Source organism: Corvus brachyrhynchos, unplaced genomic scaffold (assembly GCF_000691975.1).
Source record: "Corvus brachyrhynchos isolate BGI_N302 unplaced genomic scaffold, ASM69197v1 scaffold101, whole genome shotgun sequence".
In the NCBI taxonomy this organism is placed as follows: domain Eukaryota; kingdom Metazoa; phylum Chordata; class Aves; order Passeriformes; family Corvidae; genus Corvus; species Corvus brachyrhynchos.
The window spans coordinates 18,014,617-18,029,750 of NW_008237239.1; the positions used below are offsets into that span (position 1 = coordinate 18,014,617).

Below are 15,134 nucleotides of genomic sequence, written 5' to 3' on the forward strand. Positions count from 1 at the left end.
ATTCCGGCTTCATCCCTAGAGCAAAAAACCCCACTGAAATCACACTGAAATTATTTTGGTAAGCTTTTGTTGAATAAATGCACAAACCGAGATGAACAGAACACTCAGGGAGTATCCCACTATCAAAATAATAGGTGCAGGTTCTGCAACAGTGAACACTGGGTCAGACTTTTATTAAAATGACTGTAAACAACCCCTTCAAGACACATACCTGAGCAGACAGTGGTAAAATAATCAGAGAAGTAAGAGAGCACCAGGCATTAATGGCTCTAGAAAAACATTTCAATAGAAGCAGGAAAACACCTTAGAATTGATCAGAACACAGGGTGTGCTGAGGACAACCCAAATTACACAGTACCAGTGTATTTCCCACTCCCAGAACACAAAAGCCCTGTCACCAGGGTACAACCTGCACAGCTGTTGAGCTAGTTTCTTATTTGCTTTCCAAGCCCAGGCTTCCTTCAGATCCATAGGGAATACCTGTTCCTCTCTGCAGGGCAGGAGGCAGCTCAAGTGAAAAAGCACCAAAGCTGAAACAGCAGCATACAGAATGGTGTAGAGCAATGATTGTAGTTTGACCACCAAGCAGAGAATTTGTGGAGAGGAAGGGCATGAATGAAGTCCAAAGTTTGTATGTTCCAACTGAGCTGAGGTTATTGAGTAGAAAACGAATGAAATCTGTTTTTCACCAATATAAAGCATAAAGGTGCAAAACAGTGATTGTACCATGAAACAGAGCATGAAAAGTTACCAGTGCAGCAAGCACAGGAGTGGGCAGTCCAGGAACCACAATGGTCAGGCTTGGCAGTGCCTGAGAGCACTTTTGGTCACTCCTGGACAGTACCATGGGCTCTCTCTGAAAAAACAATCATGAGTATCCTTCTCTAGCTGAAACAGATCATTAAGTAAGCAGTACTCCAAAAATCAGGACTAAAATGCCTGAAGATACACTCAAAATGTGAAGCATCTGTTATTCATTCAATTCTTCTGAAAATGCATGTTGTAGTCCACAAAACAATTGCAGTTTCATATATTTGCTGGTTGCTTTGTCTGGATGTTCTGTAGGATTTACACTGAAACAGTTACCATTCTGCATGTCCTCTCAAGGAAAGATGAAGCCAATTTCTGTTTATTCCTGCCATGGCACAGTTGGAAATGTGATATTTGCCAGGCACGCACAGCATCAGTGTGAGACAGTTGCTACAGTCTGTAGCTCTACACCAGTGGTTTTCCTTTGCACTTTTTTGTCCTTCAAAATCTGGCAAGAAAGTTTATCTAAAAACCAGTCTACATCTTGATAATCTTCAGGCCACTGCAAATACTGACTCCTCTGTAAGAAGTTTCGAATTGGTTTGTGTTTCATCAGCTGATACTGAGGAAGTGACCCAACCACTACCATAATGAGGACATCTTTCAGATCACAGAAGTACCTGCTCTGGGCAAAATTAAAGGCTTCCACACACCACCCATCTTTGAGAAACTGCCTGGTCACAATGCAAATTGTTTTCCTGCTGTTCCAAATGGCATCACGAATATTGTTGATATGTTCTTCCCCAGGCAAGAAATCTCTTTCCTCAAAACACAAGGTAAATCTGTTTTTATCAAAATACTGTGAATCCAGGTGCTTTAGCAAAGAATTCTGGACCCATTCAAAGTCATTTTTGCTGTAGCAGAGATATGCATCATATTTGTATTCACTTTTATCTGCTACTCGTGGTTGGCTGCCTATCACTCTTTTGGTGATGGTTTTATACCAGATGAAACAAATCCCCCGGCAGCGAGTAAAAATGATGACTGCCACCAGAAACATGAGAAGAGTGACAGAGAAGAAGATGAATAATGAGAATCTGAGTGTCTCCTGGAGTTCGTCCTCATCACAACCATCGTATGTCAGATGTGACAGTGGTACCCCTTCAAAGGCAGGGGGGTACACACAGTACCTGTCAGATGGGGAGCCAGCCAGGGTTACATTGGTTTCATTCAGCCACACCAGCAGGCTCTTTAAAGAACAGTCACAGATATAATTATTATGTGTTATATCCAGAATACTCAAAGTCATAAAGACCTCAGGCTCAGGGGAAAACAGCTGGTTTCCAGATAAGTTTAGGTTTGTTAGGCTTTGTGGGAAAAGCCCAGGAGAAAGATGAGACAACAGGTTGGAAGCCAGGTTAAGTCCTTTAAGAGATGTTAGACCTCCAAAAATCTCCTGTGGAAGAGCACTAAGGTAGTTGTTATTCAGATGTAGAACTTGAAGTTTGGGCAGTGCCCCAAACACATCCAAACATAAATCTCTCTCCCACACCAGCTGTAACATATTTTCACCTAGATCCATGTATATTAACTGACTGTTTCCTATACCATTAGCACTTTTCACACAGTAAGAGAACCGGTTCTGTTTTAAGAAGATATACTGTAGATCTGGAATTTGGAAAAGAATATACAGGTCACCTAGGTTTGCCAGCCAATTTCTTTCTAAATCAAGGTGTGTTGCAGCTATTGCTCTGTCATCCACAGACATTAGCTTATTGTCACCTAATAAGGCAGAGGTCAGATGTGGAAAGGAAGGGAGTCTTTTAATGGCATTGTCTCGGAGATCAATTATTTTCAGATTTACTAATTGCATGAACGATTTGTCACCAATCATCCCAATATGATTTTTCTGTAAATCAATATACATTACACTATGTAGACCCTCAAAGGTATAATCGTACAACTCACCCAAAAGATTACTTGAGAGATTGAGAGTTTTTAGGTTGCCCAAGCCAAAAAATGCTTGCCTTTGGATTTGATTTATCTTGTTTTTGAAAAGGTTCAGCGATTCCAGATTACCAAGACTTTGAAACACTAACGAATTGAGAGAGAAAATGTAACCGTTTGAAATATCAAAGAAACTAAGATTACTTCTTCCTAGTCCTGCAAAAGTAGAATTATCTGGATTTTTTAAGTTATCAAAGCCAAATCCCGAACCCATTATATGAGTGCTAAATGTTAAAGAACCAATTTGAGTCCCTTTAATGGCTGTACAGAGATACTGGACTCTCTCTGTGCTCCAGCCATTGTCACTAAGGTCTAGTGAGCTAAATGTAATGTTTTTGAAAGGATTGGGGCACTTGGCCCAGGCCACATCTTCTGTCTTGTACAAATGATTAGAACCAAAGTTAAAAAATGAAAAGTGTTTTCCTTGGAAGCTGGTAAGATTGGTTTGACAAAAGTTGGATATCTTGTTAAATTTCAGGTTCACACTTTTCAAGGCTGTTAGATTATAAAATAAGGGATGAGGATGAAGTTTTGTGATTTCATTCGCTGAAAGATCCAATTCTTCTAATGACCTCAAATCTTGAAAGTAACGTTCTTCCAGGATGGAATCTCCAAGGTAATTGTGAAACAGACGGAGGACAGTCAGGCTTGGCAAGCCCACAAAAGCATCAAGATCCAGTTGAAGAATCTTATTGTTTCCCAAGTCTAAGATACGAAGGTTTGGCAGGTTCCTGAACGCTCCTTGTCCTATGGTAACAGGACAGACAAACTGGGCTCCCATTTCCAACAGCAGCAAGTGCTCCAGCAGTGGAAACGAAGTCGCAGTCACTTGTCTGATATAGTTGTAAGTTAGGAAAAGCTTCACTGTATCCTTTGGCACAGGTGGAATATCTGTGAGGTTGCAGAAAAAATACATGGCGACTTGGGCTTCTGAGTAGCACGTTCTAGAAGCACACACCCCACTAGCTAGTGACAGGCCAAAGACAAGGAGGAGCTGACGGCACAACATCATGAACCTATGTGAAAAAAAGTGACAGTAGTGAGAATTAGTTCTGCAGTTGGCTGTCTTTGCAGTGAGTTGTGGGGCACATCTTTGACAGCTGTAGAATAGAGGAATAATGTCACACTAAGAATGTGATTTGGGATTCTCTGAATCTAACAGGCATCACCTGACAGGCTGTTTGGTCAGAACATGCATCCCAAAAAGATGTGAGGACCTCTTATGACCTAAAAATTAACTCTCCTTTATGTTCCTTAAAACCCCACCAAGTATGAGTAAAAATCTTGGCCTAGCTATTTAATCTGCACCATGGAACTGGTAATGCTGGTGTATTAGCTTAACTCCTTAATTACTTTTTCCAAAAGGGCTAAAACAGTTTGGATTGTCCAAGTAAAGTGCAGCCACCTAGTCATCTCAACAGAGCAGGCAAATGCCACTCCTTCCATGAGTGCTCTCCTTGTCAGGGCAGTCACCTGTTTGGAATTCAGATTGTTGTCACACAGAGGTGCCTAACAGCCATGAGTTTTTAAGAAGGGGAACCTCTTGTGGGGCTCCTCGAGCCTCAGATTAACCTGACAATGTGAAATTGTTCTGGAAACGGCTGTAAAATAGTTTTGAAAGTATAGGCAGGAACAAGGCTAACAGTGATGGAACAAAAAACAAAACAACAACAAAAACCACCAAGAAAACAACAACAACAACAAAACAAACAAAAAAAGCGCAGTAGCCTGAAACTGTGCTGCAAGATTTCATGCTTTACAAAAAACTACATTTCCCAAACTGTAAATTCCTCAGTGACACAAAAGGTGCATAACACAATTTATGTAGCTTGCTGATGAATCCATTTCTTCCCGCTCTGTATTTCCCTTGCATTATGCCATCTGTCTGTCTGTCGCCCTTCTTATCTGAGACAAAAACCTCTCCAAATCAAGGAAGGTCTTTTTTATTGAGCATGGTAAAGAACAGAGCAAATTAGTAGCCCTAAAGTGGTTATTTGTGTAGTGTAGTTTGAAAAAACTCCCAACCTTCTAAGATTGCAACCATCTGGTTCTGCTTTTAGACAAGCATTTATTGAAATGAAATGATGACCCAGTAGAAGAATTTTTATGTCCTCCAGCACAATCTGCTTAAAAATTGGTAAGTGTGAATCCTTGTAGAACCAAACCCCCAGGGGCCATCTAATGTCTGCAAAGTAAATCTACTTCAGAGATGAAAAAAGTGGGGCTTTGAACGATTACTGTTCTGGTTTGAGCACAATGCCTCTTGAAGGGGCAAGTATAAAACCCTGTGCAGAATATTGCACTATTAAATTAAATTAAATTTAAATTATGCTTATTGCTGCCATGCAAAGGGGTTCCTGGGAAATTAGAAAATATGTCTGTAGAAGTCACTATGACATTCCCATTGTTAATACCAGAGGAAAGAGCCAGCCAATTTTTAGAGACTATCTGCTCCATAAAATGTAGGACATTACAGCACAATCCAGTCTCATAACTGACATGATCCTACTGTATCAAACATTTTTGGTGATGTTCTCCAAGTCATCTGATTATATTAAAACCTTGTAGCAGCTCTGACAGCTGGAGTGAGTCTGCAAATTTTCACTCTAGAGGCTCAAACACTAAGTGGGAAACCCACATAGCTCACAACTTAAAATACTGATCTTGTCATTTTTAAGACAATCTCATGTACTTGAGACAAGCTCTGATCCTTGGAAGGAAAGGAGATTAGGGATATAGGACAAGAGCTGATTTCTGAAGTCCTGGCATTCAAACTTCATTCATGTTTTGTCTCCCTAAGGAATTCAGGATGTGCTGCAAAGGAAAGCAAATTGCAGGCAGTATCAAAATTCTCTTTTATTGAGCATAGTAAAGAACAGAGCAATTTATTAGCCCTAAAGGGGTTGTCTGTATACTGTACTTTAAAAAAACCCTAAAGAAATTTTAACTTCTCCTATGGGGAATAATTTCATTTCATAATAATTTCATAATACAAAATAATTGTATTTACTAACCTCTTTTTTTACCTAGCATGCACTTTCAAAGGGAACATTATAAGCAGTAACCTATATAATGTTTGTTGTGACTACAAAATATTGTAGGTTACTAAAAAAGACACAATTAAACATACAGCAGGTCATTCAAGATCTTGTTTACTTTTTTACTTTTCTATTTGCTTGAACCATGAAAAGGAAACACCAAGTTACCCTTTTAATATTTGGTAACTATTACATTGGTTCTTCTTGACACCATGATATAAGGTGTTCAGCACAAAGAGTTTTAAATTACATTTTTCTTTCAGACTTTTACATTTTCATCCCAGATGACTGGCTGCTTTTAAAGTTTGGGCAAAATCACAGCATAATCAAAAGTAGTGACAAAGAGAAAATACCTTGAAAGTCAATATTTAATGGACATGTGTACAATAAACAGCTAGAAAAAGCTCGAAATGTTTAGAGTGCAAGAACTAGAAAATGTTGGGTTTAATTTTTAAAATATAGTTTTATTTTTAAGAATATAAGAAAATGGGGAAATACTTTTAGACATCTTTTATTTTACATTCACCTGCTTTTCCACATTCTTGTAAGCTAAAAAAATATCTAACAATCTTTTAGCAGTTGTTACACTCCAACTCTGCTCTGGTTTAGTGACAAGCAAGATTTCACTTGTAAACTCTTTGCTCCCTTTCTGCATAAATTATTACCTTCTCCCCTGAATCCCTGAGCAGGAGAGGGATGCTGGCAGTAAGAAATGCCTCTTAATGCTCTCATGAGGACAGCAAAGACTTGTAATTTTTCAGAATCCCATCATGTAGCAGTTTATGCAACCCTTTACCACTGTACATCAGCATGGAAAGCCTTTTGGGAAGGATATTCTTCCCACAAAAACGAGGATCACCCCATTCAGTTACGTGTCTGTGCAGGGATGTGGAGATGAAGGGATGTGTAAATGCTTCATTCATAGAATCACAGAGTCACAGAATCTTTAAGGTTGGAAAAGACCACCAAGATTGTGGAGTCCAGCCTTCGACCAAACACCACCATGCCAACTAAACCATAGCTCTAATTGCCAAGCCCAGTTGTTTCTTGAACACTTCCAGGGATGGTGACTCCACCACCTCCCTGGGCTGCATCTTCCAATGTTTAAACAACCTTTCAGTGAAAAAAAATTTCCTGATGTCCAACCTGAACCTCCCTGGTGGAGCTTGAGTCTGTATCCTCTTATCCTGTCAACTACTGAAAATATTCATTATTGAAAACCGGGGCACTGAAGTTTAGAGAACCAGAGCCCAGCGTGTGAGATTTTGTTTCCTTCCACTGCACTGATGTCAGAAGGGGTAAGCAGTAAAGGCAAGGGGAAAAGTGGGAGGGTTTTGAGTCATCTGGAACTGACCTTCACTATTGTACTCCGTTTTTTAACTGATTTTGCTAATCTGGTTTCAAACCACCTAGAAACCTTCACTAGCACAGCAAAAGAGGATGGGAATTGGCAATACCTGAAAGTGGATGTTGTAGCAGTGCCTGTCTCTCTCAGCACAGCTGTGTTTGCCTTAGGACACCCAGAGGGTCTGTCAGTAAGCAGGGCCTGCGGTAAAGCTGAAAAGGAGGGCTCAGACTGTCTCTTTTTGTTAATCGTGCCAGAGTAGCAACTGTCCCATGGAGACTTAGAAAGCACTTGCCACTCCCCTTTCCACACCCCCAACAAAAATGCACTGGATGTCACACAAATGAAGAGTAGGTTACATCCTCTGCTTCTGTCCTTGCTTGGGCTCAAGGGTTGCTTTATAAGAGAGCGACCTGAAAGGAAAATTTCATTCTCAGAAGTGGTTTTGTGCAGCATTCAGCAGCATGCTTATTCTCCTCAGCTGCCTTCAGTGCTTCCATCACATAAAACTAAGTCAAAAATGAGCCAGCAAATGTCAGTGGGAGGGAACAGATAGGAATTGTGTGTGCTTAGGAAAATGAGCAGCAGGTCTAAGTGGTCCTCAGTTGTCAGCCATGGGTTTTGGGGTTCTGGGTAGCCTTTAGAGAAGACCAGTCTGATATTATCATCACAAAGATTTAGAGTTTAAAAATACCTTTAATAACCTATTGCAGTGACCATGATATCCTTCTAAGGAGATTCCTCCTTGATGGTGACTCAGTCAGGCAGAGGAATTGTGTGCCCACAACATGAGGAGACTGCTCGGAACAATTCCACAAAGAAAAAATCCTGTGACCAAGAATACCAGTCATTTAGGAGTGGATAAAAAGATGAAGACAGATGTAAAGCTGGTAAGATTTTCATATCTGCACCAAAAATGATAAAAAAAAGGAAATTTTTCACTAATGCTAATTTTCATGAAAACATCCGTGTCATTTTCTGCAGGTCACTGAAACACAGATGGGTAGGGTGTATATACATATTTATATAAAATAAAGGTAGGAGTATTTTTTGCTGTGTGAGAATCTCGTCTCTAATTGCTGCAAACCTGCTTTAGGATTAAGGATTAAGGGATAAACGTCAATCTTCCTGCCAAATTGGAAAGGTTTTCTTCTCTTTAGCTCCATAGCTTAGGGTCTTGTTGTTTGGACAGCAAGATGTGAGAGCTGTCTTGATGCCTGCACGAGTGTTGCTGTTACCCTGATGTCTTTCTGTGAAACACCACTGCTTGTCACAGGTAGCACAAAAGGTCCCCAGAGAAAAGGAAAAAGAAAGAGAGGATTCAGCAGCTTCAGGGTGTATTTCTTGCCTGTAAAACCAGTATATTGCTGAAAGTCTTTTCTCCCTCTATACCCCAAAATATTAGGCACTGAAGAGACAAACACTGTCTTAATTGTCCCTTATTATTGTTCTCTAAAGTGAGATGAGTTTGTGTATAAAATCACAGATTTAACTTAGAATTTGATGTGCACACTGCTTTCATCATCAGTTTACAACTTTTGTTGTGACTGTTTCGGAAATATATTTAAGCCAACTTCTTTACATGTATGTCCAGAGTCCAGCTAACTGAAAAGAGACTGTTTTGTATTCATCTAACCTGAATTACTCTTCCTAATTAGTTAACCCAGATCTTCCTGCCAGGAACTGGCAAAATGCAGCACTCATAAAAATATCAATAAAGAAATCAGCTGCGGGTACAAAGCACACGGGCATGAAAGAGCCACTGGGAAGGGAAACAAAGATCAGGAGGAGTCTGGAACCTGTGGTGGGCTGGCCCTGGATGCCAGGTGCCCACCACAGCTGCTCTATCAATCCCCTCCTCAGCTGGACAGGACATAAAATGTAATGAAAGGCTCATGGGTCAAGATAAAGGCTGGGAGAGATTACTCACTGATTACTGTCATAGGCAAAACAGACTCAGCTTAGGGAAATTAGTTTAATTTATTACCAATCAAATCAGAGTGGGGTAATGAGAAATAAATACAAAATTGTAAAACACTTTACCCCACTCCTCCCTCCATCCTGGGTTTAACTTTACCCCAAATTCTGTACCTCCTCCTCTGCCCAGTGACACAGGAGGACAGGGAATGAGGGTTGTGGTCAGTTCACCACACGTTGTTTCTGCCACTCCTTCCTCCTCAGGAGGACTCCTCACATGCTTCCCCTGCTCCAGCAGGGGATGTCTCTCATGGGAGACAGTTCTCCACAAACTTCTTCAATGTGAGTCCTTTCCACAGGCTGCAGTTCTTCACAAACTGCCCCAGCATGAGCTGGTTCCACAGGGTACAATCCTTCAGGAACAGGCTGCTCCAGCACAGGCCGAGCTGGTTCCACAGGGTACAATCCTTCAGGAGCAGGCTGCTCCAGCACAGGCCCACTGCGGGGTCACAAGCCCTGCCAGTAAACCTGCTCTAGCATTGGCTCCTCTCTCCTTAGGTCCTGTTCCAGAGCAGGCTTCTCACAGGGTCACAGCCTCCTTTGGACACGGATCTGCTCCAGTGTGGGCTCCCCCAGGGGCTGCAGGTGGATCTCTGCTCCATAGTGGACCTCCGTGGGCTGCGGGGCACAGCTGCCTCACCATGATCTGCTGCAGGGGAATCTCAGCTCTGATGCCTGGAGCACCCTCTCCCCCTCCTTCTGCACTGACCTTGGTGTCTGTTCCTCCCACACATTCTCATTCTGCTCTTCTCTGGTTGCAATTACATCTGCACAATGCCTTTTTCCTCCTTCTTAAATATGTTATCACAGAGGTGTTACTGTTATTCCTAATTGTCTTGGCCTTAGCCAGGGGCACATCTGTTCTGGAGCTGGCAGGCATTGCCTCTGTTGGACATAGGAGAACCTTCTGGCAGTTTCTCAGAAGCCACCCCTGTAGCCCCCACTCCTATCAAAACCTACACAAACTCAGTACAGAACTTTTGGGTAAGTAAGGACATTTTTGCTTAGTTTAAGGTTAAGCCTGACTCAGTATAGATAATCTCAACTAGGAGGACTCTCAGGTTTTAAAATTTTTCTTGATTCAGGCCACAAGTTCTAGAACAAGAACTCTAGCAAAGTCAAAGAAATCCTTTCTTTCTTCTCTCCTCCTTCCTCTTTCAAACACAGATACTTTTGATAACAAATTTTACTTTTGATAACAAATGTTAGGAAAATGTTCATGTCCTGATAGCATTTAAGTTAAAATAACTGATCTTCTTTTACCCCTGTAGCTGATCTTTGGCCATGGCCATATTGTATAAGGTCATATTGTATATGGCCATAAAGTGCATGGAACAGCCCTGGGAAAGGAGTTATGGTAGATACAACAGCCTGATACCACCCAGCCATGCTCACAGGACAAAGCTGAGCTGTTAAGGTACAACAAAACACACATAGACTTGCTGGAAGATAGGGCTTATGTGCCTCAGGATACCATTGGCCCTCCTGTCTGTGAGGGCACTGCTGGCTCATGGTCAGCTTGTCACCCACCAAGACTCCCAGGTCCTTATAAGCAGAACTGCTCTTTAGTAGGTCAGCCCCAGCCTGTGCTGGTACTTGGGGTTATTCCTCCCCATGTGCAGGACCCTACACTTGCCCTTGCTGAAAATCCTCACAGCTCTCATGTGCACAGCCACGTTTGTGCAGGAGAGATGTCCTGTTACCTAACACACTTACGTGCCTTGTGGTTAAAACCCTTTCCTTGAGTGAGAACCAGGCTGAAGGTTCTCAGACTGAGGAAGGCAAAGTTCTCAGATATTCCACTTCCTTTAATGGTCTAACTGGGTCACAGTATCAGAGACCCCTCCTTTCCTTGGCTAAAGTTTGAAGGAAAATGTCCATGGCTACTTTGTCCTGCATTAGACTCGGAGAGAAGTGCTCCATGCAGACTCCCCTACTTGGGGCCACATTCTTCATATGGACCTCCCCAACACCTGCAGTTGCTGTGCAATTGCTGCTTAAACCCCACTGAAATTCACCTGAATAGACAAATGTGTCTCGACCTCCGTCTTCAGATCTTGGGCACCTTCCAGCCATCCAAATGTGTCTCCCTTGTGCAGTCTTCTCTTTATATTCCCAGGTCACAACTCTGTAGGAAAATGAGGATCATTCCTACTTCTTGGAGAAAGTGCAGTACAAAATATCACTGCCTGATGCCCTAATATCATTCATGTTATTCTCACTCGTGGCAAAAATCATGAGTAGCTTTCCCAGAGGCTGGTGATACTCACTGACTGCGAAGGACTATTTGTATTTGGTGCTTGGTAAAATTTCTCAGAAAAAAACCCCAAAGACCTTCAAAGAGCATCCTTTTTCTTTTAATCTAACAGAAAGCCTACTGACAAGGAGTTTGTAATATTTATTTAGGCCATAAGAAACATCTTGAAAGATATATTGCAAAACAGTAAGCTTTTGTTCTTAGACTGGTCAGATAAAGGCCAACTGCTATTGTGAAAATGTGTATTGCTGCTGTTATCTGATTAGATCAAATCTACTTACTGAAACAAAAATAAAGCTCCAAGCTTTTGCCTGGGCTTTAAGCCATCATAATATATGCATTTGTGCTCATAAAAAGTTGTGCAGTGTAAACACAATTTTTGTCATGGGGCCCCTCTGGCCAGTTAAGATCTAAAAAAGAAACTATTTAATTTATCAGATGATTAACGAATGTGCCCTGCCCCCTCAGCCTCTCCCTTAAGTTGCCAGGATGCTCAACTCAAATATAGGTATATTTCCTCTTAAAATCAGGAAGCATCTTATAAGGCAAGTGGGCACCGTGACAGTTCCCATCATTGATGGAGAAAGCATAAGGCAATAAGGCATTTAATGACCTGACAGAGCAGCAGGACCATAAAAGCCAACACTGGTTTTGGTGTAATGATCCTCTTCCTGTTTGTATTTATTTGTTTGTTTTGATATCCCATCAGATTATATGATGAGATGCAAACACACAAAGACAGATGTGATTCCTCTAATTATAGTGTAAAGGTAACAGGAGAGCAGTCCCCAGAAGGAAAGGAAAATAAAGACAAAATAAAACAGAAAATAGAGACTAAAACATGCTCTGGGCTATTCTGTGGAGAACAGGAGTAAACTGGATAGGCAGAGAGAGCGTGCCTCAGCCCCAGACCCCAGCTCCTGGCCCCAGCTCAGCTGTTTTTAGCCTCTAGCACTGTTTTGAGTGTGTCCCTGCTGAGCAGAGCCAGCCTGCTCCTTTCCCTGCCCAGCAGCCAGCTGGGCTGGTTGTGCCAGTAAGACCCCCAGCACTGGGCACTGGTCCATGAGCCAGCCCCGCTCAGCCCAGCTCTGCTCTGTGTCTCACAGGGCATCATGAAGGCAGAAGGAGCCTCAGCTGGGCCTCAGAAGAGGACCAACAACCTGTCTTTCAGATCCTAAGGAAATAGGGTTTCAGTGAGGACAGTGAAGATTTGGAGGTTTGGCGGCTTTTGGGTTTGATTTTTGTTTTTTGGGTTGGTTTTCTTTGCAAGTTTTTGCTACTGTTGTTTTCCAGCAGAGGCACTCGTTCAAAGCTGCACAAACCACCTGTGGGCAGTCACAGTCACCACTTAGGTATTCTTACCTCACATCCTGAGCCCATGTTTTCCTTATGCTTTGAAACCTGTCATGTGAGAACTGCCTGGTCTATACTAGAAGCCACCCCGGGGAAAAAAAGTCTCCTTCTTATTAGTTTCCCTTCCCTCTTTGCTGTAGTTTTGGACTGTGTTTTTCACAAAGTGAATTTAGCCCAGGGACACAATGTCTTTTTTTTTTTTGTGCTTGTAGGATAATTTAGAAGCAGTCAGGATTTAAGCTCTCACCTGGAAAAGATCAAAGTGATAACAGGAAAGGAATCTTAAGAATGACAGTAAAGTTTTTAAGTTACAGGAAGCCAGCTTTCACAGATGAGACAGAGATTCTTCAGGAAGCAGCGAATTCCTGAGTGGAGAAGCAGCATGCAGACTGCAACTCCTAGGGTCACAAGCAGAGCTCCGTACAGCTCTTTTTAAAGCTCTCACCTTTTTATAAAGCTCATCAGTGCTGTCATGCCTGTGAAACAGTTGTCAGGCATAAAACAGTGGTAATGGTTTGGTAGCCTGAAGTCAGGAAAGATGAGTAACAGTGGCCAGCCTGAGGGGGAGTGGCATAGTTACCACTCCTGCACATCCGGGACCAAATCTGGGCACATTTTTTATTAACGAATTATTAAAAAAGTATGGAAACAGATTCCTGAATATGTGGAGCCAAATGGAACAAATTATAACAGAGATGTTTCCTTTTGCAAGTATTTTTTTTTGCACATGCATTTTAAAAAAGCAATCAAAAGATAACAAGCTGCAAATGCCCAGTGACAAAAGGACCATAAATATATAATACAAAGAGAGATAAAATCTGCCCAGCTTTTGAGTGAAATCAGAAACCTGCTCCAGACTTTGCAGGAATCAAGATGTTTGTGTTTATTTGAAATAGGCTTTAGATCTGAATGAATTTGAGTTTGCTCTTGGTGGTGGAGGAGAAAAATGTGAAAATTTCGCTCACTAGTATGGCTGACAAAACTTTGTACTGTTGAACCTGCGATGCAATGAAGACTTACCAAGTCAAGAAGGTAGAAAAGTAGCTGGTAGCCTTCCTGAAACCATTCTTGTGGGAGGCTCTTGGTGAGGGAGCTGTTCCATTGACTTCCAGCATGGCAGTAGCATCCTAGGGCTCACCTGCACATATATCCCAGATCAATTGCTTATCTACTGAGTATCCTTACACAAGATAGTCCCAAGCCAAACCAGGAACAACAGCTGTCACACAGGCTGAGCTGCATGAAAGGCATTTAGACTGGAAGCAGGAGACTGAATTACACACTCCATGCAGTGCATCTAGAAAAACATGCACCTGATTACTGAATCCATGAAGACCTGCAGTGAGACACCAAGGGAGCGCCAAAACAGAAACCTGCATGCAGGTTATATTTCAAATTTTCTCCCTACCCAGCTCCTTCCAGAGAGAAAGCCAGCTATGTCTTCATTTAGCACATTAATCTGTCAAGTAAAACAGCTACAGGCAGCTCTGTTTTCTTCACAATGCAACACCAAACCCTTTTTTCACAATCATACCCACTGACAGTGGAACACTGGTTATTTTGGACAGGAGGCATTCTGAGAACCTCCTCTTCCCTTATAGCTCTTCCAACTGAGTGGATAATGTTCAAGATTCTCTAAATCAAAGACATGTCTCAGCCTAATGAGGGATTGGGAGATGCTTTGTGTGGGGCCAAGGGAGGGAAGGAAGGAGATCTGCTCTGGGCTGCTTCCATATTCTATTTATGTGTTCAACCCAGAAACCATCCTTAAGAGAGCATTATGGAGGCCCTTCTTGCCCTACCCTCTGGTTCCTTTCTTTCACCACCTCACTTAGCTTCTGAAAGTTCTTGCATAATGACACAGCTTCACAAGGAAGCTGGAGGAGGCCAAAATTAGCCTGTTGTCAATTAAGAGGAAGAGACGTCTCATTCACCCTCGGGCAGAGATCTGATGGACTGAACTCTCCCATGACCTGCGTGAACGCTCCCAGCCATAAGTCACGGAATTAAACACAGCAACAGTTCACTGCTCCATTTTATGACACTGCAGTGTTTTTAGCTAGGTCTGAGCTAGAAGCCTGCCTACCTGACAACACCTATGCCATGTAGCCCAGAGTGGATGCTGGCCAGTCAGCCCAGCCAGACTCGGGCACTGCTGGGTATCTGCAAAAGCAAAACACTTCGTGCTCGAGTTCTCAAGTACTGAAGTCCAGGCTGGAGCTGCTGACATCCCACAAACTGGACTCTTCAAAGGCCAGGTGCAGATGTGGCCCTGTCTTACCAAGTCCCACCTCCGACGCCTTTGTGCCTCTTAGGGACTTTGTACCCCGCAGATCTATTTTTTTCCCCCATAAAAGGAGCGTAATAATCCTTGTCCGCCTCGGGGGGGGGGGGGGGGGGAGAGAGG

The 15,134-nt window shown here is 42.4% G+C and overlaps 1 protein-coding gene and 1 long non-coding RNA gene across 3 annotated transcripts in view; one reads left to right on the forward strand and one right to left on the reverse strand.

Moving 5' to 3' along the window:
- Positions 1-147: 147 nt before the first annotated feature.
- Positions 148-13,865, reverse strand: TLR5 (toll like receptor 5). The gene is made up of 3 exons (XM_017730068.1): positions 13,748-13,865; positions 11,136-11,245; positions 148-3,773 (listed from the first exon to the last, which is right to left on the reverse strand). The coding sequence occupies exon 3, from the start codon at positions 3,767-3,769 to the stop codon at positions 1,184-1,186; it is 2,586 nt and encodes an 861-aa protein (XP_017585557.1). The 5' UTR covers positions 3,770-3,773; positions 11,136-11,245; positions 13,748-13,865; the 3' UTR covers positions 148-1,183.
- LOC108445619 overlaps positions 4,540-15,134 on the forward strand; it is a 17,194-nt gene continuing 6,599 nt past the window's right edge. For both annotated transcript variants that reach the window (XR_001860555.1, XR_001860553.1), the window contains exon 1: positions 4,540-8,030. This is a non-coding gene — a long non-coding RNA (uncharacterized LOC108445619). The remainder of the gene's footprint in view (positions 8,031-15,134) is intronic.

Coding starts and splice junctions, on each gene's coding strand:
- TLR5 (XM_017730068.1), bottom strand. CDS start 3,769: ATGATGTTGTGCCGTCAGCTCCTCCTTGTCTTTGGCCTGTCACTAGCT.